This window comes from Mustela nigripes, chromosome 12 (genome assembly GCF_022355385.1).
Source record: "Mustela nigripes isolate SB6536 chromosome 12, MUSNIG.SB6536, whole genome shotgun sequence".
NCBI lineage: Eukaryota > Metazoa > Chordata > Mammalia > Carnivora > Mustelidae > Mustela > Mustela nigripes.
This window is the reverse complement of record NC_081568.1, coordinates 78,912,120-78,939,475: the sequence shown is the minus strand read 5'-3', so window position 1 is coordinate 78,939,475 and position 27,356 is coordinate 78,912,120. Positions and strand designations below refer to the sequence as shown.

Sequence of the window (27,356 nt, the reverse complement as noted above, 5' to 3'; positions counted from 1 at the left end):
CTTCACACTGGTGCTGGCCATGCTGAGAATTTTTCCAAAATGTTGTAAGACAGCAAACTCTGGATTCAGAAGTCCCAAGAAAGGATGAAGAAAAACATATTCACAACTACTTACATCATAGTGAAACTGCAAAGGCCTGGGACAAATAAAGATCAATAACAAAGAAACGAACGTTAGACTGACCATAGACTTCTCCAAAGCCACAATGGAACCAGAAGCTTATCTCAATGTCCTGAGTCAAAATAACTGTTGTTTCAGAATTTTTTTCAAGAATTTAAATATGAGGGACGCCTGGGTGGCTCAGTTGGTTAAGCAGCTGCCTTTGGCTGAGGTCATGATCCTGGCATCCTGGGATGGAGTCCCACATCGGGCTCCTTGCTCGGCAGGGAGCCTGCTTCTGCCTCTGCCTGCCATTCTGTCTGCCTGTGCTTGCTCTCTCTCCCTCTCTCTCTGATAAATAAATAAAATCTTAAAAAAAAAAAAGAATTTAAATATGAGGGTGAAAGAAAGTAAATTTCAAACCAATGGAAACTGAGGTAATTTACTACCAACAGACACTGAAGGAAGTCCTAAAGGATGACTTCAGGCAGAAGGAAAGCAATCTCAGAGAGATGCTTTTATAAGAAGGAACAGTGAATAAAGAGATTAGTGGTTCTGTAAACCACCAATGAACAATAATTTGACCATATAAAGAAACAACAATGTCTCATCTCTCTTGAAAAAAAAAAATTAAAAATTAAAGAAAGATAGAATAAAAACACTCAACTAGAGCAGAATATAAAGGGGGATGTAGGTAGAGACTTACGGATTTAAGTTAATTTAAGGTCCTTGGGAGCACCTGGGGGGCTCAGTCATTAAGTGTCTGTCTTAGGCTCAGGTCATGATTCCAGAGTCCTGGCATGGAGCCCGACATAGGGCTCCCTGCTCCTCGGGAAACATGCTTCTCCCTTTCCCACACACCCCCTGCTTGTATTCCCTCTCTTGCTGTCTTTCTGTCAAATAAATAAAATCTTAAAAAAAAAAAAAATTAAGGTCCTTGTATTAAATTGTTTAAGAGGGTAAAAACTGTGATTAATTTTTAAATATCTAGGGGATACACTAAAAGGATAGAGAGACTGTACTTCCATGGCAATCAACAGGAAAGATTGGAATGACTGGGGGAAAAACAAACAAACAAACAAAAAAACCCCACCAAAACAACCAACCAACCAACCAACCAAACCTCAGTCCACAGGATGAGAAAGTAGAAAGAAAAGTGGAAATAAAAACCAGCACCTAGGGGAGGCTAGGCAGGTATTGGGATAGGGGGTATATGGGAAATCTCTGTACTTTCCTCTCGTTGTTGTTATAATTCTTTTTTTTTTTTTTTTAAGATTTTATTTATTTATTTGAGAGAGACAGAGACAGAGATAGCACCTGTGGGAAGGAGAAGGAGGGCCTCAATCCCGGGACCCTGGGATCATGACCTGAGCCTAAGGCAGATGCTTAACTGGCGGCCCTCATCTTTGTTATAAATCTAAAATCGCTCAGGGGGCCTGGATGGCACCATCAGTTAAACATCCACCTTCAGCTCAGGTCATGATCCCAGGGTCCTGGGATCAAGCTCCACATCAGGCTCCCTGCTCTTTGAGAAGTCTGCTTTCTCCCTCTCCCTCTGCCCCTCTGTCCCTTCCTTCCCTGCTCATGCCCTCTCCCTCACTCTTGCTCTCTATCAAATAAATAAAATCTTTTTAAAAACATCTAAAACTGCTCTAGAAAGTAATCTCAACACATACATACAAATGACAAATAGGACAAAATAAGACAGAAAGAAATCTAATTCAGTAATTTTCATTTCTCATACAAACACATGCAAACTGCTCTGCCCTAAAAAGACAAACCTTGGCAGGCTGGCTAGAAACCCAAATCCAGTAATATGTGCTTGTTACAAGTAAAACAAGGGAGTGAGTTTAAGTAACTGCTAAAGTTTCCTCCCGCTTCATTCAGCCAATGTGATTTCCCCATAAAGTCAAACAGAATAAATGTGGTCATCCGAGGAGAGTTTGATAAAGGAATTATTTGCAAATATGTGGCCGGACTGTAAGGAAATCACAAGGATAGTGTGACATTCTGGAACTGGGAAAAACTGGGCTCCGTTTTATCACCTCTAGGACAGAATGACATAGTCCCTAACACACACATTCACACACATACATCCATAGCTTTAAGACTTTTAATAGCATCCCGTGGTCCTTAAGAAGGATAAAACTGCACATCCTAACAGAACCTCCAACGACTTCTATGATCTGTCCCCTCTCCCCTATCTCTAGCTGTTTCCAGGCCCAGAATCCACTGGATTGTCAATCCTTCAGTCACAGTGGCTTTCTCTTACATCCTCGGGTTCACCATGCTGGCTCCCTCCCATCTCAGGACCTTTGTGTGTGCTGTTCTCGGCCTGGAAGACTTCTCACTCCACCCTCCAAACCCACTTATCACCAGACATCCTTTTGGGCTGAGCTCAGGTATCACTAGATACTAGAGGAACTTTCCCAAAGCCCCAGCCTTCATTATATACATTCAGGGCATTGATACCTCTCCCGAAGAGCACTGATCACTGGTGTCACTTTGTATTCATATTGGTGCAGTTTTTGATGACTGTATGTCTCCCTAGACTGGAAGCTCTCTAAGGGTAAGAACGGCACTCTTCATACTCACATCTGTGCAGTGCCTGGCACCCAGTGCCTAGCAGAAGCTTAAGCAATACTGACAAATAAAGGAATGAAAACATCCTCACTAAGAGAAAGGCACTTTGCCCAGAAACAAGTGTTTCTTGTTACTTACGGTATGGAACACCCTAAGAAGCTTTCCCCAGTTTCATCACACAATTTGCATTCATTCATTCACAGATTACTTACTTGCCATTTCTCTGTGTTAGAGAAAATTAAGCACAGCTACCTTCAAAAGTGTTTCCTGAGCATAAAAACATTCCCTGGGCTGTTCATATGCCAAGAACATAGTAGGAAAGCCTCCAAGCCAAGGCAGTGGACGGCATCTTGGTAAACCTGATGGACACTCAAGGTGAAGGACAGGAAACGCCTTCCCATTCTTGACCCATCAGACTCAGCGCAATGGCAGAAGGATTAGCGATCAACCATGAAGCCTTTCCAAGGGCCCTAAATGGTGGACAGGGCCACAGCCAGGGGAATCCAAATGACTGAACTCTGGGCATTTTGGCAAAATGGGGCTGAAGGAGCTGAGTTTGGTTGGCTTCAGACAATTGCTAACCACAGAAAAATCCTCTCTCTTAAAATTCCCATTTGCGGAAGGGACAACGGAAAGCATTTCCTTAGATTAATAAAATTTACAATCCTGTTCCCTCATTTGATTGACTTTATACATGGATGGTAATGGCTCTATGCATTGGCTTCCTGATCCTCACAGGATGAAAATTTTTAGATTCTTTAAGAGTATCAGTAATAATAATAGCAGTAGCAGCTACTAATACTTAACTAAATATCATTCTATGCCAGGCTCTGTGCTAAATAAATATACATACATACATACATACACACACACACACACACACACACACACACACACACACACACACACCTGTGTATGTATAAAAAATCTCTTTTAATCTTCAAGTAAATTAGCTCATGGTGGTCTCCTGCTTAAGACTCTTCAATGAGAGGCACCTGGGTGGCTCAGTGGTTAAACTTCTGCCTTCAGCTCAGGTCATGATCTCAGGGGTTTGGGATCAAGCCCCAAATCAGGCTCTCTGCTCAGCAGGGAGCCTGCTTCCCCCACCCCCGCCCCGCCTGCCTCTCTGACTACTTGGGATCTCTGTAAATAATAAATAAAATCTTTTTAAAAAATTAAAAAATTTTTAAAAATTAAAAAAAAAAAGACTCTTCAATGATTTCCACTGTTACTAATATAAAATGTGGAGAGCCATGACTTAGCAGAGTGTGGAACTCAATCTTGGTGTTGTGAGTTTGAGCCCCATCTCGGGTGCAGAGATTACTTAAAAGTAAAACCTTATGGGGCGCCTGGGTGGCTCAGTGGGTTAAAGCCTCTGCCTTAGGCTTGGGTCATGATCCCAGGGCCCTGGGATCGAGCCCCACATTGGGCTCTCTGCTTGGCAGGGAGCCTGCTACCCACCCCCCACCCCCCACCCCTGCCTACTTGTGATCTCTGTCAAATAAATAAATAAAATCCTTTTAAAAATAAATAAAGAAACAAAACCTTTAAAAGGGGAGGGGGCACCTGCTGTGGCTCAGTTGATTAAGCCTCCAACTCTTGATTTCGGCTTGATCAGGATCTTAGAATCCTTACTATCAAGCCCCATGTTGGGCTCTGTGCTCAGCAGAGATTCTGGTTGGGATCCCCTCTCCCTCTCTCTCTCTCTTTCTCTGTCCCTCCCTCCACCGACCACTTACTCTCTCTCTCTCTCTCTCTCTCTCTCAAATAAGTCTTTAAAAAAATAATTTAAAAATTAAAAAACAGTAAAATAAAACACAAACTCCTTAGCCTTCAAGGCCCTGTACCACCTAGCCCCTGCCTACTTCCGTTGCTGTATTCCAAGCAGCTCACCCATCAGTCAGTTAGCTCCAGCAGGATCAACCTTCTTTCTGCAACTCACGTACACCAAACTTGTTCCTACCTCATGGCCTTGGCACAGCTGACCCCTCTGCACAGAGTGCTCTTCCCTCAGAGCCACCCACCACTGCCTTTTTCTGGTAATCCGGGTCCCATCTCAGTCACTACCACCCTGACTCCCCTACGACCCTTCCCCCATCGCTTGGTCAGAGCACCCTATTTTACTGCCTCTATAGCTTGTATCACTATCTGAAATTATCTTAATTATCTGCTTCATCATTATCTGCCTCCTCTAACTAGAACATATATCCCATGACCAAAGCCTCATCTGTCCTGTTCACCCCTGAATTCTCAGTGTCCAGAACAGAGCAGCACACAGGAGGCATTCCACAAATGTTTCTCAAGTAAAGGAATGGGTAAAAGACTCTGTGAGATAAGAACTACTATGCTTAACCAATTTTACAGATGAAGTGATATTGGGTAACTTGCCCAAGGTCACAGAGATGGGAGGTAAAGAGAGGCGCTGAGTAACAACTGAACCCACTTGTGCTTTTAATCACTACACAAATTGAGACTCATTCCACGAATTATGTCATGATTATCTCCCCTCTATTCATTCTTTTTTTTTTTTTTAAGATTTATTTATTTTAGGGAGAGAGAGAGAGTGCTTGCGTGAGAGCAGGAGGGGGAGGGACAGGGGGAAAGAGAAACTCAAGCAGACTCTGTGCTGAGAACAAAGCCCCATCTGGGGCTCAATCGCACAGCCCTGAGATCACAACCTGAGCAGAAACCAAGAGTCAGACTCTTAACAAACTGTGCCACCCAGGTGCCCCTTCCCTCCATTCATTCTTTGCATAGAACCTGGCCCAAGAGCTAGGCAGCAAGGAAACAACAAAGCAGTACAGAGTGTGAATTACTACAACCACATGAGATAATTGGGAGTACTCACTGAAGCCAAACCAGTCCTCAGTGTATATCCACAGATACACAAACGTGTTCAACAAAAGTCATGTACAGAATTATTAACAGAAGCAACATTCTTTTAAGATTTTAAGTCATCTCTATATCCAACATGGGGCTCAAGCTCACACCCCCAAGATCATGAGTCACATGCTCCACCAACTGAGCCAGCAGTATTCTTTTTTAAAAATTATTTATTTATTTATTCTCTTTGTGTACACTCCACGCCCAAAGTGAGGTTCAAACTCAGGACCAAAAGGTTAAGAGTCACATGCTTTGCCCACTGAGCCAGCCAGGTCCCCCAAGAAAGAGCATTCTTTTTTTTTTAAGATTTTATTTATTTGTCAGAGAGAGTGAGAGAGAGCACAAGCAGGCAGAGTGGCAGGCAGAGGCAGAGAGAGAAGCAGGCTCCCTGCTGAGCGAGGAGCCCAATGTGGGACTCAATCCCAGGACCCTTGGATCAGACCCGAGGCGAAGGCAGTGGTTTAATCAACTGAGCCACCCAGGTGTCCCAAGAAAGAGCATTTTTAAAAGTAAACACTGGAGGGGCACCTGGCTGGCTTAGTCAGTTAAGCATCTGACTTCAGCTCAGGTCATGATATCAGGGTCCTGGAATCGAGCCCTGGGATCAACTCCCACGCAGGGCCTGGGCTCACCGGAGAGTCTGCTTGTCCCTCTCCCTCTGCCCCTATCCCCAGCTTGTGCTCTTTGTGTCAAAAAATAATATGAAATCTTAAAAAAAAAGTAAACACTGGACACAATATATATATTCATCCAAAGTAGTATGAATAAATATACTGCAGTGCAATTATGGAGCAAAATAGTAGACAGCAATGAAAAAGAAACTAACTATAATCAACCACATGGAAGAATCTTACACAAAAAAAGGTTATCTCCTATACAATTCCATTTATAGAAAGATCATCCTAAAAGTCAAGATAGTGATTACTATTGTGGGTAGAGGTGGGGTATGGTGGTGGTTGGGGATGGGAAGAGCATGAATGTGGCTTCCAGAACACTGTAGTGTTTTCTTTCTTGACCTGTCCACTAATTCCATAGTTGTGTTCATTTTGGGAAAATTTCACTGAGTTGTACACTTGATTTATGCAATGCTGAATCACATGAAATTTATGTTGAATTGCATAAAATTGCCGTCTTTGTACGTGAGAATGGCTGAATATCGGCAATTTCATGTGTTTAATTAATATGCTATACTTTAAAAAAAAGATTACTTAAGGAAAAAAAATCCTATCTGGTTGAATTGCTTTGTACACAGCTCCGTAAAAAGTGGTTTTGAGAAAGAGCCTATGCCTTCCAAGGACTCCTTGGCAGGTGGTAAACAGGCTCAGGATGGTTGTAAATTCTCCCCCAGGGCCTGAGGCTGGTGCATTTGGCTGTGTACTCCAGAGTCCATCGCCTGGGCCAGCCCCAATATGATGCAAATCAGCTGGAGGAAGCCAGAATGTCCTAAAGCAGAGATGAGCAACTCCAGCCTTGGGCCCAAGGTGTCAGTGTTCCTGAAACACATCCGTTCTCGCTTGCCCTAGTGTCTGTACTCAAGCCGCCCTCCTTCCTAGGCATTTCCATGACTCTAGCTCCTCAGCCTTCAGACTGCCCAGAGAGGCTTTCCCCATCCTCCCTAAAGGGGCCAGCTCCATCCCCCAACCATAGTCACATCCCTTTGTTATTACTTTTGTAGATTTAACCAACATCTAAAATTATTATTATTTGGTGTTTACTTTTGATTATCTGTGCCCCCCCACCCCCCATTAGATAGGCTAAGCTGTATTAGAACAGCGGATTCCTAAAATTTCTTTACTCTTGTATTCTCAGGAACTGGCATGGCACCTGGGACTTGGAAAGTGTTTAAATATTGGTTGAATGATGAGAAAACGAATAAATGACCAATGAAGTGGCATCAATGGATGTCAGGGAAGAAAAGGTGGCCAGAAGCACAACTGTCATTCAGAAAGAAGGACACAGTCCCTATTGCTCTCCTGAAGCAAGAGGGACCTTCAGAAAGTTGCTGAACCCCCAAGTCTAGACATTCATTCCTTGTCCCTGTGTTTTCCCAGGGTGCCCATTCTGTTATATGAGGGACTGAAGCATTTATGAGGTATTTACGTGAACCACTGTACAGAGTAAGAATGAATCATCATGCCCGTTATATAGATATGATTGAGGGTGTAAAGGATCTCACCTGAGATCCATCAATAATTAAGTGTCCAATTACTTTGGACAAAGTCTAAGTCTGTTTATTCCTAAAGCCAGAAGTTGCTAACTACTCTATCACCTGATTTTTCAATGTTACTAGGGAATTTCTGTGATTTGCAAGCAAGGACCAAGGGGGCTATTCTTGGACATTTTTTCCCTTCTCTTTCTGTTCATTACTCTCAAAAGTTGCTTTTGATTTAGCTCCCACACCTGAAATGAACAGTGTGCTTGCATTTTATGTGACTTTGAACTATGGCAAATCTGAAATATATTCACAAGAATATATTCTTGTGCCACAGAAGTATATTCACAAAAATCTTGACTCCGTAGCCAAAACTGATAGCATGCAAATCTGACTTCACATTCATACCTATGAGGAAATTGTTCTTGGATTACGTGAGGTCTTCTGGAATGCTTTTTTTCTCATACAATTCTATTGCCCTGCTCAGCAAACAGTGAAAATCAAGGGTCCTGTAGGAAAAATGGGGCAAAGGAAACCAGAGACCTGTATTATCACAACCAACTTAAAATCTTAAAATAATCCTGTCACACAGGTTTATTATTATCAAGGACCACAAAGATCTCTATGCACTTGGTTCTGAGCTAAGTTACTTGAAACACATCACCTTTAGTGCTCACAACTCTCTGAAGCAGATATTGTGCCATCATCCCCTTTTTTACAATGGAGGCTTGAAGAGATTAAGAATTATGCAAAGTCACCAAGTGCTTAATAGAACAGAATCATCATGCAGCATACATTCAGCATTATATCACACATGTGCTACCATGGAAGTTCAAGCATCAATTTTGGCTATGATTAAAAGCAACTCCTGGGTGAACTATTTAAGATACCGAGCCACACAGCTGAAAATACCATAATTTTGTTCTGCAAAACTGTACTAGTTAAGTCAGTGATGACAGCCACAGTATTACTGTTTTAACTGTTTATTAACAATTAAAACATTGTGCACAGTTTAGATTATTTTTCTCTTTCTGAGGTTTTGATACATCCCCATGAAATGGACTCCTCTTAAAATTCTAACTCATGGGGCGCCTGGGTGGCTCAGGGAGCTAAAGCCTCTGCCTTCAGCTCAGGTCATGATCCCAAGGTCCTGGGATGGAGTCCCACATTGGGCTCTCTGCTCAGCGGGGAGCCTGCTTCCTCCCCTCTCTCTGCCTGCCTCTCTGCCTACTTGTAATCTCTGTCTGTCAAATAAATAAATAAATAAATAAATAAATCTTTAAGAAAAAGAAAATTCTAACTCATTCCTTGCACCAAAATGGCCGAGTATGTTGAATAATACCTAAATGCATATTTGGCGTTTACAATTTGCCAGACGCTGTTCTAAGGGCTTTATGTACATTTTTCCATTCAAGTTCCCCTCAACCCTCTGTGGTAAGCACTACTATTAGTTTTCATATTACAGAGGGGGAAACTGAGATACATGAAGTTTGGATCACTTGTTCAAGGCTTGTACGGGTAGGACTGAACCTCAGCAGTCTGTGCTCAGTATCTGCACATCTGTCTTTCAAGGTCTTGAGCCTTCAAAACTGAAACAAATGAACACACTGAGCCAGAAAGCCTAGGAGCTAGGGCCAGAGCAGGGCTCTAACTCAGGCCTGACATACCATCCCTTCCTTAAGGACTAGGGTACCCCAACCTATCTTCAGTTACTCTAACAGTCCTTGAGACTTCTTCCTGTGTCTGAGCCTTCTGCCACTGAGCCCAGCTTGACAGAGACTGCATTCTGCAGATCTGAGCTGCAGGAAAACTTCTCCAAAGCCCCTAGGCTCTGTCCCTCTACTTTGCTCTCTGCACTCTCTATTGCTGATGTTAACTGTAATTAAATCAGTCTTCCATCAATTGTTTGTTTAATGTCTCTGTCCCTTACTTGACTACAGGGGAAGCAGGTAATCTATTTGGGTTAAGGGGCTTGGTTTCCAGTGCTTAGTACACACAATAAGGCTGAGAAATGTCAAGTGAATATAGAAATGAATGAGGGCACTGATGGAAGATTATAGGGGAAAGCACACCTCACCCCCCACCCTGCCCTGGCCCCCTTACCACTGACTGAGAGCTCTATAAAGGCAAAAATTGTGTCTGTCTCTTTTATCACTATAACCCCAACACCTGGCACTGTGCCTGACTCACAGGAAGTGCATAATAATTTTTGGTGGAATTAAATAGTTAAAACATAGCCTCTGACCTCTTATCTGACAAACAAGGAGGGTAAGACCCAGAATACAGTTTTTTAAAGCAACAGTACATATGAAAACATGCTGAGCACAGGCATGGTACATAGCAAGTGCTCCATGAATGTCAGTCATTGAATTGGAATTCCTGCCTCTCCTAACTCCCACTAACTCAACTTCCAGGTCTTGGCAAGGCCAGGGGCTTAATAAGAGGGCCAAGCCCAGAAGTGAAGCCACTCTCCTCCCCTGGCCATGATCTGGTAGGGTTGAAAATGTTTACATTGACGTGGGGGTGAGAGGACTGTAATTAGCACAAGCAAGAACGCAGGGCCCTTAGGATCTGCCTCTAACAGAAAAGTTATACCTGGGCAGGAGACAGTCCCTTAGGAGTAAACAAAGTCAGATGAAGTAGAAGAGAAAAAAATGCAAGGCCTACTGGCCACCCAATCCAAAAGAACAAATTTGGCACCTTCAGCCTACCAGGACCAAACATCGTGCATTCCCCTGTCACCTTTCACTTTGTCCCCTCACCCCTAGCCACTGGCCTCTGGGCTGCTCAGAGGTTTAGAACACAAAACAGAATGTGCCATGATGCTGCTTAAAAGCCTTAAGAGGATAGTATATGAACTCCTCACCAGGCCAACTTCCACCTTGTTTGCCAAGCTGTGGCCGCAGAGGCCTACTGTCTGCCCTTCCACGTCAGGTCTTTCCCACACAGGGCTTCCACCAGGCTCCCTCAGACCAACTTATCTCCTCCCTCAGGCTCACCGCTTCTCAGATTTCAGGTCTCAACACAGTCCCTCTCCCAAAACTTATCACAGCCTCAAATTGCTCAGTCTGCCTGTCTCCTCAAGATTGTGAGCTTCACAAGGGCAGGGAACACTGTCTGTCTCTTACCACTGAGTCCCCAGAGTCAGGGCAGACTCCTACTCAGAATAATATGCAAATGCATGAATGAATGAATGAATGAACACATTTCTTGTAACATCTGCCCCAAACCTCTCTTTAGGTTCCAAGGAGAGGCAGAATATAATCCTTATTTACCTCCCAGACACTCTGAATCACACTCCACTTACAAATCAGAGGCTCTGCCAAGCCCAGGACTGGAGGCTCCTCCATCCTCTCACCGTATCACCAGGGCTGTGGTTTCTTCACCTCATCCTTCAGAAAGCTAAGAAAAGACCAGGAATGGAAACCCATCTGTCTCTTGACTAATTCCTCCAAATTAAGGAAACAGGACAGCAAACACACACTATCACCACCATCCTGCTTTCTTTTGATAGTTTAGAAAGGATGTATTTACTGCCATCCTTTTAATTGTTCAAGCAAGTCCCAGAGTGAGCACTGGCTGCAAAAATTACTACTCCAACTTCCCTTGTTCAGTGTGCTGAAATGACTTAACAAAAAAACAAGTTTTGTGTTTGTGATGCTGAGAAGGGGTGGTAGCAAAGTAGAGAGAACTAGGTTGCAAAGATCTGGGAAAATCATTTACTAGGTCATTCATTGAGCAGGTATAGGACTCTTGCCCTCAATTTCTTTCTACATCTGACAAATGAGAATGACACTTAATTCAAGACCAGCAAAGGTCGGTCCTAAACAACTGTCCTAGTAAAGAGTTTTTCTTTTCGCTTTAAGACTGCAGTGCTGGGCGGGTGGGAGGGGGGCTCTGCCCCCAGGATCTATGTAAGTAAATCATGCTGCAAAGGTACCTTTGAGTAGCAAGAAGACATTTTAAACTGAGACTCTGTGAACTCGAATTCTGGTCCAGATTTGCAAAATACCCCCTCATGGCCCATCCCCAGAGCCCTAGACCCAGCTCCAGCCCAAGGCCATACCTCAGACCTGGACTGGAAGCCTTTCATTGGCTCCTCTGACAACAGCCAAGCCCAGTCCTTCAGTGGTGTAGAAAGAAAAAGACAGCTCACAACCTCGCGGTCAAGCCAGAACACCAGCAAGACAGACTTAGGGGAGATTTAGGCCCTGGCCTAGCTCTTACTCAGGCATCAAAGCCATCCACCACACCCCACTTTCCACCCTCCCCCCCACCCCCCACAGTCTCCTCCGTTCCTTGCCAGGGCCGGGCCTGCTGCCGTTGTGAGGGCTCTGGCCCTTCCCCGAGCCGGGCCTAATGGCGAGGGCTTTTCTTTTCAACAGCTGGGCTGATGCGATAGCCTCCACCCCACACAGCATCATTAACTGCAAAGAAAGGATCCTTGGCCATTTCTATTTCCTCCGCAGCTCAAGAACCCTGTTGTTATTTAATCCTATGGCTACTCCAGCAGCATCCTCTGCTCAGCCGGCTCCACCCATCCACCTGGCTAATTCTGGGCTGTTCCCGCGTCCCTCCGAGGGTAGCCAGCTGATGGGGGTCAATGGGAATAGACTCCCACTGCACCAAAGGGGCGTGGCCTTCGCTGGACTGTAGCTCCTCCGGCCTGCGTCCCGTGAGAGTTGGGAAACGCTAAGGGATGGAGAGGGGAGCAGCTAGTCAGGGCAGCCTGAGGCCGGCAGGCGCAAAGGCGCTGAGAATATCACAGTGGGATATGGCGGGGGTGGGGGGTAGGACTTGGCACTTCGAGGCTTGAGCCCGGCCTCTAGCTGAGAAGCCAGCGTTGGCCTGGGGGCAAGGGGTACTGGAGATGGACGAGGCCTCGGCCCTGTCTCTGTCCACACCCAAGAAATGGTGAAGTGGGGGTGGGGGGGGGTCTGTACTTACTCAAGGGAAGAATCGGATTCATTCAAGCAACCCCCACAAAGCCCTTCCTTGCTATGGACATTTAACATTTTCTTAGTTTTTGGTAAGCGCGGCTTCACGACCCCTCCCCCCAACACCCCTAGGCTAGAGAAAGATAAGGCCCCCTGCAGGGGGTCTTCCCGTCTCCCGCCCTGCCCCCCACCCCTGCGGCAGATCGAGATCCCTAAATCTATGTGAGTTCTCCCCACCCAGCACTCGGCCCAGGATTCAGAGGCCACAGTGCCCCCCAACCCCCAACGACACTGACGGTTCCTGCCCAAGCCCGCAGTGGCGTGAAGGTGGCCGTTACCTCCTCTCGCAGGCTGGGAGGGGGTACAGCCCGCGCAGCTGAGCCAGCTGCAGCAGTCGCCGCCGCCCTCCATTCATTGGGGGGGGGGGGGGGGGAAAGCAACAACAACCTCCACCCCTTTTTGTAAAAGAACGACGGCCTCTGGAGGAGCTACAGTCAGCCCCAGCAATCAGGGGTTAAGTTCTTTTCCGGCCCCCCATTCATAAAAAAAGGAGCGCGGCGCATGCGCGTGCGGGGTCTCTTGTGCCCACCCATTCATAGAATTGCGAACGGAGCGCGTGCGCACTGGAGCACCCTTCCCTCCCATTCATAAAAAAGCCATTTTCCCAGGCAGTGGTTGCAACACCGCCGCGGAGGCAGCGAGAGGAGCTGACAGCGCGGAGCTGGCGCTGCGGTGCGCAAGAAGTCCTGTCGGTTTCTCCCGCCGACGTCTGCGTGAACAGCGGCGTCTGACCCGCCCGGGTTCGGAGATTTACACAAGCGTGGAGCAATGCTTGTGGTTCTGCGGCTCCTCAAAGTAAGTCCCTAGCCGGTTTCGGGATCCGAAAGTGCCCCCTCTGAGTCGCAATACGACTCCCCCTCCGGCTGGGGCAAATGGTGCGCTATTTCTGGGCGCGCCTCAGTGTTCTTCCCTCTCTCCCTGAGCCTCCTCTAGCCGCTGCGGTCTGCCGCAGCTCCCTGACGCCCTCGGCTGGGCCGGCACAGAGCCGGGGGTGTTCACAGCTTGGCACCAGAGTTTCCGACCCCGGGGCACTGCCAAGCCCGGCTTCCCCACTCTGCGACTCAGGAAGCCCCGTGCGTGTCCCGGGAGTTTGCTACTGGCCTGGTTTCTTTCCTCCTGCCACCACCCGCCTCGAGCGTTGTAATGGGAGGCTCTGGGCTCGGTCAGGAGCCACCTTTTTGGTCCGGCGGGCGCTCTTGCCCTGGGCGGCTTGCCCACCCCGGGCTCCGTGCCCACGGTGCCAGCTCTGCCCAGATCTCCCCAGCCCACTGCAGCGGCCTATGCTCGACGTAGGTTTTTCTCTTCCCTTCGGAGCCGTGACAGACTGGGTTTTCTACCATTCTGTCTTCTCCTCGATGGTCAGCACGTAGATGGCCCGAGACTGGACATTTCTGCTCTCTCACTTTGGCGAGGCGGTTCTTAGCCGTCTGACCTTTGCTCTGCCGCTGCATTTTATGCTGTGGAACTGCCTTGCAGTTTCCTTACCCTTTCCCGGCCTCTGCAAGGGCAGAGGCCCTTCGGCCTCCTCTTTCCTCGTTTCTCCGGGCACTGAGCTGTGCCGGGCCCCGGGGCCGGGACGCGCTGGGGCTGTGGTGGGGGCTGAAGGTGCGTTTACATAACGCTGGGCGTGTGGGAGCTGGAGAAAGAGGTTGCATGCGTAGTAGAGATAAGGTTCCCGCTTTCCCTCCTTCTTGGTGGTACCAGGCTTGACATCACCCAGAAGAAAGATAGAGACGGTACGTTCTGAAAATTCTGAATCTCCAAGGCCACAGGGGCAGTGAAGGGGGGAAAAGGCGGGTTTGGGCAGCCAGGACAGCTGGAGCTTGGCTTCATCACTGGGGCCAGGGCTGTGCCCAGTTCCCCCTCCATGCAGACGATCAAAAAGCATTTAGACAGTAGCTGTTCTTGTGCAAGAAGAAGATTTCTCAATTCTCTTTGGGGCTGGGGGTTGTGGGCAGAGAAGGCAAGAGAGGCGAAAATGATTGCATGGCTCGATGGCTGAGTTATGGACGGAGAAGCAAGCTGGGCTGGAGGGGCTTGATGGTGGTGATTAGAGGGGAGAGCTGCTGGCTGCCTCATTCACCAGCTGCTGGATGGGCGTCCATATTGCCAAGGCTGGGTGAGGGCAGGAGGCTGCGTTCTGGCACACGGAGTCTCTAGTAACCCCCAGGCATGGTTAGCGCTGAAAGAAAAGATGTGGGTTCAGTGGGGTGCCCAGATCCAGTGGGAAACCTCACTTTTCTGCCTCTAAATCAGTGGCGTGATTCTCTCCAGTTTGGGGAGGGGCAGGAGCAAGTGCATGCCTTTCTGGTTAGCTGACCAAGGCTCTCCAGTCTTTCTGATGAGCCTCTCGGTGATACAAAGCTGGAAGGTGAAGGCCTAGAGCATTTAGGAAATACGGCCTTATCAATCTCTTAATAAACTCAGTCCGGCCTGTGGCCCTACCCGATATTGCACTGGTGATTTCACAATGTTTAGAGTTCTCTGGATCTTCACATGAATGGAACATAAAACATCTGAATTGTCCAGTTTTTTATTATCTTTAGTTTGTGGGTGTGGGGTGGACTAGGAAAGGAAAGACTGCAGTTGACCCCTTTAGCTCTCTGTTTCAAGAGAGGGGCTGGAAAGACGCAGACTTGTCCAGTGGTGAAATCCAGTTTCCTCTCTTTGCCAGCCCTTGGGAGCGACCTCACTTGCCAGCAGGCTTCAGGCAAATCCATTAATGTGAGCAGCGCACACAATAACCAACTGAGATGCCGCATTTGGCCAGTACCTGGTGGGAGGCATTTTGATGGCATATTTCCAAAATCTCTATGATGGACAAATTTTGGTCAGTTAGGGTGAGGAAGACTTTCATAAGACATCTCTTAATTTTCCTTTTTTAGATTCTGAACCCAGGAGTCATTCCCCTTTTTGTGGAGTGGAAATCCTCATTCCCACGATCTTTTTTGTATTACCATCATTTTGAAATTACAACATTTCCTTAAAGCTTTGGTTAGGCTTGGTGGGAGGAGACAGAACCATAGCCTAGAATGATTCCTGGCTAAGCAGGACAGAAACTGGGGGCCGGAGATCATTTGGAGCTTACAGAAAAGGTAGAGAGATGAGGCTCTTTGGTATTCCACCCTCTGTCCAGCATATTCTTTACCCATTCCAACATCTACATCCCCATCCCCCACTCCCACTCTGGTAAACCCAGAGGTCTGGCTGACTTGAATGACAAATGAAGGCAGCCTTTCCAAGCAAAATTTGAAAGTAAGTGATTTTAAAGTAAAGGGAGAAAAAAACACCCATTAACACCTTCAGAAGTGGCCCTTGAGAACACTTTGGGACTTTGCATCCAATACCTGATGCTAACTCCTTGGGTGTGACATCTTCTGGCCCCCAGTGTGGGGGCCCCCCTCCAAGCATTTTTCTTTCTCAGGCCATCCTCTTGGGTATGACCCAGATTTTGTACCAGGGAGGTTTGGAAAAGAGCTCCTTTTCTTTAGTTAGAAGTTGAGTGTTCTTTAGAGAGTTAAGGCATTTAATCTGGTTGTGACTCCAGAGTGCCTGTCGCCTTGCTGCTATGGACCTGCAAGTTCCTTGTGAGGAAAATTTACAGGAGTCTTACACAAACCTGGATTTAGGGATACAGCTGAAAAATTTGGATTTGGGATGTAGATACGAAAGCGTTCTTAAGGAAAGGGAATGGCAAAAGTGGAAAGGTTCCATCTCATGGCAAACCTGGATCTCCTGGATAGAAAGAAAAGCAGTGACCCATTGGAATATATTTTTGGTCTTTCAAAAGAGCCAGAGGAAGAAGGGGATGAAGAGCAGCATACAGAAAACTGTATTACTCCTTTCAGACCAAGCTGGGGCCAGGTCAGAGAAGGTGAATAGCTAAGAAACCTGCTAAGCTTGAGCTTTAGTCTCTCCATTTGTACAGTCAGGGAGGGATGGAGGGAAGAAACTTCCCAAGGGGGCTGTCGTGGTGGGCTGTGCTGGGCACATACAAGGAGCTGGTTGTGAGGGAGCCACTTCTTACACAGAAGATGTGGAGTGTTGCATGAAGTTAGAGGCGGGATATTCTTGGCTCTCAGGGGTCTGGGGCCACCCTGCAGATCCGGACAGCTGACAAGGCTGGGGATGTATCCGGGACATGTGGTTGGGTTTAAGAGGCTACACCATTCAGCTGTGTTCATGATTGTTCTTTCCAAGGACAGTCTGTGGAGGAAGCAAGGGCACTGGGGAGGGAGCACAGATGTGCTGGATCTAGTGGAGAAGGGAAGAGGCCCTTCTGGGGCAGGTGGCCATTTGCAGAGAGTGGTTTCCCTTTTCCAGTAGTCTTTCTTTTTCTGGTTGGGAGGAGTGGGGAGTCATCTCCTGCCCCATCCCAGGAGGAAGCAAAAATCTGTTATCAGGAATCCATTATTAGAATCTTTTCTTAGAAATCTCTGGTGGAGGGTAGTAAGATAAATTGTCTTGTTGTCAGTGAGAGGGGGGCCTCCCTTGGGGTCTAAGTTTCTGTTCCCCTCCAAACTTTGATATGGGCCGGGAATTCTAGCCCCATTCTTTTCTCTCCCTTCACTTCTAGTATCTCTTTAAGGGGATCTGAGCAGATAACCAATGAAACCAACATTTAAAGCAGTTAGAATAGCCCAGAGCAAGTACAGCAAGACCCCACCACCACCACCACTAATCCTTGTGCTGGGACTTTGGCGCGCTCAACTGACTCGTTGTGGAAGAGGGAGAGGGTTGGGAACTGCTAGCTGGTAGTGGGACAAAAGGATGAAAAGCAGCTGTTTTCTTTTGTGATCTCTAACTAACTATTATGGCCAGAGGTGAGCTCCTTAGTGAACTCCTTATGCTGGTGCTGGAGAGGGGTGGGGGAGCCGCTGCAAGGATTCTCAGACAAATCCAGCTGCACCAATGCTTTGTTCTCCCACAGGGGCTGTTCTCTGCATCTCAGAGATGCAGAGATGGTCTTCCTCAGTGGGGTGTAGGGAAGGCTGGTCCTTGGTTTTCCTCTCCACTCCCCCCAACCCCGCCAAACACCTTTTAAAGTCTTTTTGAAGCAATAAGTCATTTTCTGGTTGGAATTTAATTAACTAAACTGTGATGCTGTCACAAAGAACCAAGCGGCAATCTGGGTGGGATTCCCGGCAGCCTAGAGACCTTTTCTTCTGAACTGATAAAGGGTTAAACAACCTTCGCTGGGAGGACCTGCCTAGACTGAATAGAGCAGTACAGAAATGGCCCATTCATTCAGAGCCTCTTGCCAGTCTGTCATGTGCAGAGCTATAGTTTTGAAAGCACAGCTGTCAGTATTTCCCAACTCCTCTTCCCAGGGGAAGTCAAGGGGAAGGGGTGGGTGGGTGGCATGGACCTTTAACACACCCCTTGATTCTTTTCAGCCAGCCTGCCTCTGTATCCTGAAGCTCAGCCCATCCCACAGGTACATATGCCACAGACTGCCAAGTGGCAAAGACAGGACTGTGTGCTCTGTGCTTTGCAATATTCTGCTGATTCAGTATTCTAGGACCGGCTTCTGGCTTCCTCTTACTCAGGCCCCTCCCTCCCTTCCCCACAGACCTAGAACAGAAAGCACCATCTGAGAATGTATCCCAGGGATCCTTAAGTTCAGCTTTGTAGGAGAGAGGAGAGGGAATTCCTTCCCATGCCAGGGCTTCCTTTTAGACTCTGCTTTGTGATGAGATCCTACAAGTGACACTAAAATGAACACGCTTAGTGAAGCAGTGGTGTATGAGATGACAGAAGGGATGGTAAAGAAAACTGAATTGGAAACTTGAATTCTGGGCCTTCCTGTAATGACAGATTTCACCCCCAAGAGCACAGTGAGAATTCCCTCCACAGGGGGCCAGTCTGATGTAACCCCTGTCTGCGTGCTTCATTTCCCTGCTGGTTTGGTTAAGAGCCCCGTGAATGGCCTGTTGAGGCTCCCTGAGGGCTGGTGGCAGACTGGGGAGACTAGTGGAGTCCATGCTTGTGAAAGTGATCAGTGCTTTCCTGCCTTTACATGAATACCTAGATGCTACTGTAAGTCAGGGCTGTGGGGTTGAGGCAGCAGGCTCTTGGAGCCTTTGCTGTCTAGATTCAAATGGTGCCCCAGTAACTTACTAACATTACTAGCATTATGACCCTTTGTTCTTCATTTCTTCCTTGCAGAATGGGTGTTACTCTCCAAAGTGATGGTGTAAGGATTAAATGAGAAAATCACTGACTGCTTAGCACAGAAGCCTGACTCGAAGATAGGTTTCATAAATATTAGCTCCTTCCACAATTATTATTACTTAGTATGAGAAGTTGGGAGTGGAGGCAAAAGTTTCCTTTCCTCATGCTAATCCATAATAATGCCACCTAAAAAAAACTCCATAGAGGTGCTTCTCTGACTAAGTGGAGTGCTGGCTTTGTTTCTCTGTCCACAGTTTTCCAAATTGACCATCAGTCTTCCAAAGAGCCTAAATGAGGCAAAGCCTCCTCTCTCCTCTATTTATATTATAAATCTCTTCCTTCCTTGCAGGGGAAGCAGGGAGTACATATTAAACTGCACTTAAGTTCCTCAGCATTGCTTAGGCTAGAGGCTGGGTGTGTCCCAGTGAGTAGAGATTGATCTTATAAACCAACTGAGGGTTGGGGGTTTTGTGTTTTGTGTTTCTTGTTTTTTGTTTTTTTGAGGCTTCATTTAGCCTTGCTGAGGGGTTATCAAACAGTCTGCTCGGGAAGTAGTGGAAGTCCATGCTAATGGGGAGGTAAGGCATTGGGGCTGGGGGAGGGTTTTGAGCACTGCAACTGTGAGCCAGCCACTGGTTTTTGCTGAGCTAGTGGCCGGGAGGAATCCGACATCAGGGTTATGATAGGGAAGACGCATTTTGGAATATGCCTGCTGGAGCCATCTTGTATGTTGCATGTCCCAAGAGAGCTGAGTCATCATGGACCAAGCTCCCACCCCCATGTCTGGCCCCAACAGCAAGCCCAGATCTTGACAGCCAACATCCCATTGCCCACAGGCGCTGTGCCCACCCTGGCATCCTGGTGGGACTTTTCCATTAATGTGCCTTCTGATTCCAGGGCCTATTAAAATCTTTGAGCATTGCCATAAGAAAATATGGCTGTTTTTAAGAATTCCAAAAACAGAACTGGGGGAAGAAGAGTGTGTTCTTTACCCTTATTTTTCCAACAGCATGGCAAGTCCCAGTCCTAGTTCTAAGAGACAAAACCCCAACTACATGGGGCAAAATGGCCTTCAAACTGCCACTGGCAGTTTTGTTGGCAAGACCCTGAGCATTCATGACCCAAGCTTCTGGAATAAGGGAACCACACTGTCTTTGTCTGGGCTGGGGGTTCAGGCTGAGGCACCTCTTGGCTGGCACCTGAGAGTCTCATCCTATGCCTCCATCAACATTTTCCTTTCTTGTGCCCCGTCACATGTTTTCCTCCAGGTAAAGTCCCCATGGTGGGGACCTGGGGTTCCTAATGCTCGTCTGTTGAACCTAAACCCATTTGCAGAAGCAAGGCTTTGGAGCCCCTGCAAAAGAGTAAGTGGGCTAAGGTAGCATTCCCTAAAGTTCTGCCCCACTGTATCCTGGATCCTTGGAAAAACTCCTCTCTATAGATGCATATTTGACCTCACCCCCATCCACAGGGCCCCTATAGGAGGCTGCCTTGGTAAATGATCATTCTTGGTGGCACAAGTGTCAGACACTTAAGGCTAGTAACTCTGCTGCAGGGGAGTCTCCCATTTTAAGATGATGCTCTCCTTGCTTTTGGAGGGAATGTGGAGACAGGAGGCAGGTGTTGCCATTAGGCAGACTTTCTCCCACGTGAGAAAAACTGCACAGAAGACCTAGCATCTTTTAAGTAGGTAGAGCTATGGGAGCAAAGCCAATAATACATGCCCTATGCAAATGGGAAACAGCAGCTGACTGAGCACTGAGCCTTATGGAAAAGACTTGATGAGATGAGAACACAGGATGAGAACCTTGTGGATAAAGTTCCCTTTTCTCCCCTTCGTGAACTTTTCATTGAGAGCTAGCTTGCTCTTTTAGACAGATCAGAAAGCATTTGGAGAAGCCCTTCCCCCAACAATTTCACCTTTTTTTTTTTTTTTTTTTTTTTTTTAATCAAATACCGTTTCCAAGTTAGGGGGTATAAAATTGAGTTGCTCTGAATGCTTTTTCCACCCGCCGCCTCATTCCTCAGTGTAGACATTGGTAAGTATGGATGAGTCACCTGGGGCAGAGTATCATTCCCCTATGATTGGAGTACTGGGATAGGCCAACTGTGTATCCAGTCTAGAGAGGCATGGGGTTAACTAGAAATGGAAACCTATCAACACCCCCCCCCCCCAGCATTACTCTGAGGCCACATGAACCTGACAGCAGAGATGCAGGGACTGTTCCCCTAATGAGAACATCATTAGTATCATGAAAGGGCATTCATCCAACTCTGCCCGGTAACATTAATTCAGTGGTCTGTTCCTTTTTTCAATACCATTATCTTTCCCTTCTATCCGCTTCTTGTTCTGTCTCACACCCCCACCCACTAGTGGACTCTTCCCAGAGTCTAATCTTCCTCTTGGATTCCAAATTGTGTCCCCTTGGGCAGAGGTCTTGGCCTTCTGCTGCTATTTCTTTAAATTGATCTCCAGCCGAATTCCGAATGTAAAGGTCAGCAGGCGAGGAAATGGCACTTCTAATAGAAAACAATGTGCACTTTCTAAATTTGAACCAAGTCGTTTCCGCTCTTTGATTTAAGTGACTTCCTGGGGTTCCGTGTCAGGCACTGCAGTTGAATCTCTGGCGGGATTCCAACTTAAAATTGCACTCTCTCGGTGAAATTAGAAACTGATCCAGAGTTGGCTTAGCTATTCTAGTAAATAGCATTTAGGCTGAATGTTCAGCTCAGCACTTGGAAATGGGTGATGTGAGTGCCCCTCGAGAGGATTTCCCATCCAAGTTGTCAGAAGTGCACCTAGCCAGAGGTTATTAGCCATTGGAGGTTGCTGCTCTTAGAAGTGGTGGTTATAAGTTAATATCCTGGATGTAGAGGCATCACATACAGCCCTTCCTTCTCTTGTGACTATGTGAAATAAAGGCTTTTGTTTATCTAGCTGATACACTCCATGGGAGCTCACAGGGGCTATCTGTCATGGTCACTACATCCTCAGCACACAATCCTTTGGGTGTTCAGGAAATCTAAGCTGATGCTGTCTGGAATAGTGATACATTACTGGCAGGTAAGACGCTAGGTAGTGGATAGCCTTTTCTCATTTAATCCTCACAAGAACCCATTTTAGAGATTAAAAAACTAAGGCATAAAGGTAACAGAACCTTACTTACAGCAACATTGCTAGGGAGATGGGTGAGAATTCAAACTTGGATCTGATTCCAGACCTGTATTTACAACCACTGGGCTACCTAAACTTAAAAATAGGGCATATTTTGCAGCCATTGCAAGAATGGGTTTGGTTGGGCTAGGTTTGAACTCCTGCTGAGTTCTGTTGATAATTTTGTGTGCCTTTGGACAGGTTATTTTGAACATCCATTTTCTGTAACTACAGAAGGGCTAGTAGTAGTGAAGAGTCAATGACACATTATACATGGAGCTTACCAGAGCGTATGGCTCATTAAGTGCTGAGTAAGTGTTGTTTCTATCACTCACTATTGTTAGTATTAATCATCTTGAGCCTCAGTGCTGGAGAATCCACTGAGAATCCAGTTCCCATTTCATTTGTACTCCCAAGGACCTTAAGGGATGGGGGTGGGGGTGTTAACAGGCCAAGTACTGATGCCTGGAATCCACTCTCTCTTCCTTTTCCCCACCTCCCCCTACCCAGGGCCCCTAGAAGCTTGTTCCTCTGCACAGTCCAGGACCTCCAGCCCAATGGAGCCCCCGATCCCACAGAGCGTCCCCTTGACTCCCAGCTCAGTCATGGTCCAGCCCCTACTTGACAGCCGTATGCCCCACAACCGCCTCCAACACCCACTCACCATCCTCCCCATCGACCAAATGAAGACCAGCCATGTGGAGAATGACTACATAGACAATCCTGGCCTGGTGCCCCCTATTGGCCCTAAGCGGACCCGGGGTGGGCCCCCAGAGTTGGCCCCAACGCCTGCCCGCTGTGACCAGGATGTCACCCACCACTGGATCTCCTTCAGCGGGCGCCCCAGCTCCGTGAGCAGCAGCAGCAGCACGTCCTCTGACCAGCGGCTCTTGGACCACATGGCACCACCACCTGTGGCTGATCAGGCTTCCCCGAGGGCAGTGCGCATCCAGCCCAAGGTGGTCCACTGCAAACCACTGGACCTCAAGGGCCTGGCAGTGCCCCCCGAACTGGACAAGCATTTCTTGCTATGTGAGGCCTGTGGGAAGTGTAAGTGCAAGGAGTGTGCATCCCCACGGACACTGCCCTCCTGCTGGGTCTGCAACCAGGAATGCCTGTGCTCTGCCCAGACCCTGGTCAACTACGGCACCTGCATGTGCCTGGTGCAAGGCATCTTCTACCACTGCACCAATGAGGACGATGAGGGCTCCTGCGCTGACCACCCCTGCTCCTGCTCCCGCTCCAACTGCTGCGCCCGCTGGTCCTTCATGGGGGCCCTCTCCCTGGTGCTGCCGTGCCTGCTCTGCTACCTGCCTGCCACCGGCTGTGTGAAGCTGGCCCAGCGCGGCTACGACCGCCTGCGCCGCCCTGGTTGCCGCTGCAAGCATACGAACAGCGTCATCTGCAAGGCAGCCACCGGGGACGCCAAGGCCAACAGACCAGACAAGCCCTTCTGACGCTTCCAGTCGAAGCCCCCGCGCTGCCCCTGAAAACCTGGTTCCCTTCCTGACACCTGAGAAGACCACAGCGAGGCCAAAGGCTTTAAATGTCCTGAGGCTGACCTTGCTGGTCTGCCCACTCCCCACCCTCAGCTTCTGAAGATATGGAGACACCACTGCCCACCCTCTCTTTCCCGAAAGGATGAAGAAGCACTTTGGGTTGTTGTTTTTCGTTCTTTTGGTGGTTGTTGTTTTTTTTTTTTTCCAGGGTCCTGGAACTCTGGCAGACAGACAGTGGCAGGGGTGTGGGGTGGGGGTTGGGGAGGGTTCCTTTTCAGAAGACAGAACACAGATGTGGACACATATCCGGAAGTTGCAGCTGCTTGAATGCCTTCCCAGTCCCTCCTTCCCCCTCTCCCCACTCTTCCATTCTCTGGCTGCTGGGGAGGAATCATTAACTGACCAGGACCTCTGAGGAAGACGCTTGGAACCCTGATGTCCGTACTTCTCTCCCTGCCAACCCCAGGTTGCCCTAACACCATGGGGAAGGTGAAGACCCTGGCAATCCCTGTTGTATATACTTGGGACCCCCTTAAGAGCAGAGGCTCATTCCCCACTCTGCCTCCCTAGAGCTGCAGACGGATTTTAGGAGCCACTACAGAGCGCATTTCTCCCTTCCAGCTTCATCACTAACTGTCAGGGGTGTTTGCTCATAACACCATCCTCTGGTTCTTACCGAGTCACAGACTCACCTGCCACTATGAGTCCCGGGTTCTCTCTACCCAGATCCTTTCCAGAAATTTTTATGGGTAGAGAAGGCCGGGGCAGCACATGCGAGACCAAATATAATTTTGCCAATGAGTCTGAGGCTGTGGTCTCTGGATCCAGTCATTACGTTTTTTTAGAACAATTAAACCAGATGCTGTAATGGTGTTTAAAAAAATAATAATGAAATACTTGCTTCCTTTTGGGCCACCCCCAGGAAGGGCTGATTTCAAAATCTGGGGGGCGAGCAACCTCAAGGAACACAATCCCCCTTCCCACCAAGAAGAGGATTTTAAGAGCAAAGAAGAGAGGCAGCACCTCCCATTGGCAGAGTGACAGTAAGAGCCGAGCTGGGTGTGGGCTCCTTCTCTTGTGATTCTGCTGCTTGCTGTCATAGCCTTTTGTGTACAGTGTTGTGTGTGTATCTTTAATGTAAATAGACAGATGATGAAAAAAAAAGTCTATTTTAGTGTTAGGAGGCCCTGGCTGAGGAGTAAGAGCAAGGGGGGTGGGGATTCTCCAGGGGCTTCTTGGGATTGAGCCCTGCTTCCCTGTGTGGCCACACTACCCCCACCCAACAGTCCCCAAAGACGCAGCAACTCACTTTCTCAAGGTGCTAAAGGACTTGAAGTGCAGCACGTCCAGTGGGTAGGTACTTGTTGCATGCAAAAGCTATATTGTGTGTGGTCCTCCCCCTTCCCCAGCTGTTGTGCAGGGGTTTTTGCTTCGTGTGATATTCTGTGTGTTGTCCCACCCCCATGAGAGGACATGGTCTGGGTCAGAAAAGCTACCCCAGGTGAAACCAGAAGTGCAGCAGGCAGACCTTTTGTAGCATTTCGTTTTTCCAGGAAGGAGGCAAGGAGGCAGGTAGCTGTGATTGACATGCACCCAGTGCTTCTGAGGACGTTTTTTTCCTTCTTGAAGACTAGTAGTAATATCTTATGATTTAGAATAAGTTAATCATAACCGTAGGTATTTATTGATTGGAGGAAAGGAGTGGAGGGTCATATTATTTTAGGCTTTATTTATATAACATTTGCTAGCTTGTAAAAAGTTATGAAATATTGCATCTATGTTTTCTAAGGCTGATTCACGTAGCTACCCTTGCCACAGTTGTGATGGATGTATGGATGTTCTTGCACAAATAGGAGGGAATGGTAGGACAAACACATTCAGCCAACCACTTACACTAATTGAATGTATCAGATATGTACTAAAGGGACTGGAGATGTTTTCCTCAGAATATTTGAGCAGAGGTTACCCCCCAAATGGAAGGGCACACGTCCACTCTTGGCAAGGTCTGAGAACTTTTCCCAGAGCCCCTCTCAAATGTCTCCATGGGAAACATGACCCACTGCAAGTTGCACTTCAGTGATCTTGGTGTTCTACACACCCATTCTGTGGAGAATTGATTTACATAAGCTGTGTACACACACCCCCACACACCCCTACTCCACCAACCTTCTATCTACACAGACCCTGTTTCCTAACAAACAGCCTCCTGACCCCTGATGAACCCTGAATTTTTGTGTACATAGTTGTAAACATGGATTTTTCTAGTTTGGGTTTTCTTTTTTCTTTTTTTCTTCCCTCTGTTTTGCCTTGTTCTTTTTGGTTTGCATTTAACCTGCTAGATGGATGTGTGCCGAGCTGCCGGTGTCCCCTGTGCTCAGTGATAAAGGGAAGCGGTGAAGCAGCTTTGGTTCTCCCAGCTCTGTTGCAGGGCAAGTCCTCAGCATGTTTTTCTCAGCTTGGCAAAACAAAACAAAACAAAACTGGCTCGCCCATGGGCCCTGGGGGCCGGTCAAGGGCCACTAGGGACTAAACTCTCAGAATCACGACCCATTTCTCTGGGTGCTTCTGGCTGACTGTGTTTCCATCAGCAATGGCTTGCTTGGCTGGATTATGCCTCATCTGAACCTTTTCTGAAAAGAGCCAGCTGGTTCCCACTTCTGTTCAACCTGGGGTTAGTGGTCGTTCCGCGTGGAATTGGGGGTAGGGTCCACAAGCCTGGGTCCAGGACACATGTCCTAGTAAGCCATGGCTGCTCCCACCCTAAGGGTGGGTTTATGAAGGCCCAACACTCCCAAGAAGCACCCTGAGAACTGACTCTAGGATAGCCAAGACTTCTGGATGGATGTCGGGGTGCAACCAAGGCTTCTCACAGTCCCTGGCTGGAAAGAGGTAAAGACCAATCTCCGCTGCTGGTATGGGCCCCTTCACAGCCAGCAGAAGTGGAAGACCTTCATGTGACAACATCTAGTTCTTCCAGAATTGTGGAGTCTGCGTGGATCACCAGTGAACATCGAGTGGGGCCCAGTTAGCTAATGAGTGGCTGAAGTTTGCACAACATGGAAGGTATTGGTCAGGAGCAGACACCCAGTTTCCGTCACTTTGAAACTTCATAGTGTCCCCTGCTGCCCCAGGAGATGGCTGATGGAGTCTGGGCAGCATGACTTTGCACTGTATAATTCACTAGGGCATCTCCCAAGCTTCACTGGCTTTCTGGTTCATGCCTTCAGTAAGCATTTCCATGCCCTGTGCTTACTGTGACAGTTGATGACAAATCTTGTGCTGCCATTTTTGCTGTGGGTAACTGTGGTGTCCTACCTTGCTTTCTCTTCTCACTGCCCCACAGTTTGGTTTTGTGTTACAAACAGAAAAGCTGTTCAAGGTTCCCACCCCACTACCTTCCTACTTCATGTTGCCTCTTCACTGTAGCTCCTTCTCACCCCACAACAAAAGTTACCACAGAAGGTTTCCTTTGTATAGAATATTTATTTTGAAGCTCTATTTTAATAGTATTTATTTTAGAAAGTCTACTATTGTCAGAGTTCTTCTGTTTGTGAAGAAAAAAACAAGTTAAAAACTGAATGTACTGATCTAGAAAATATATATAAATATATATTGTTAAATATACACGGGACTGCCATTTCTTGTGTGTTTGTGTTCACACCCCCAATATCCTCACCCAGCACAACTCTTGAATTTGTCAAAGAACACTCAACAAGTGGAAATCTGTACCCCAGCTCTGGCAGGAAAAGGAGCAGAGATGGGGGGCTCCTTGTGCCACAATAGTCCCTTGTTCTACTTCTAGGACGCCCTGACAA

At 47.5% G+C, this 27,356-nt stretch overlaps 1 protein-coding gene and 1 long non-coding RNA gene across 3 annotated transcripts in view; one reads left to right on the top strand and one right to left on the bottom strand.

The window, feature by feature from the left end:
- LOC132028623 (uncharacterized) overlaps positions 1–13,152 on the bottom strand; it is a 349,757-nt gene extending 336,605 nt beyond the window's left edge. Inside the window, exon 1 of the long non-coding RNA XR_009407479.1 lies at positions 12,993–13,152. This is a non-coding gene — a long non-coding RNA (uncharacterized LOC132028623). The remainder of the gene's footprint in view (positions 1–12,992) is intronic.
- A 132-nt stretch (positions 13,153–13,284) lies between these two features.
- SPRY4 (sprouty RTK signaling antagonist 4) lies at positions 13,285–27,155 on the top strand. Of its 2 annotated transcripts, none has more exons than XM_059417810.1 (2): positions 13,285–13,509; positions 22,553–27,155. In XM_059417810.1, the coding sequence occupies exon 2, from the start codon at positions 22,600–22,602 to the stop codon at positions 23,497–23,499; it is 900 nt and encodes a 299-aa protein (XP_059273793.1). In that variant the 5' UTR covers positions 13,285–13,509; positions 22,553–22,599; the 3' UTR covers positions 23,500–27,155. The 2 variants fall into 2 exon arrangements, with proteins under 2 accessions (XP_059273793.1, XP_059273794.1); XM_059417811.1 differs by lacking the exon at positions 13,285–13,509 and adding an exon at positions 14,301–14,450.
- Positions 27,156–27,356: the final 201 nt, after the last annotated feature.

What these genes read in the sequence shown, in the direction of transcription:
- SPRY4 (XM_059417810.1), top strand. Translation starts at nt 22,600, where the DNA reads ATGGAGCCCCCGATCCCACAGAGCGTCCCCTTGACTCCCAGCTCAGTC.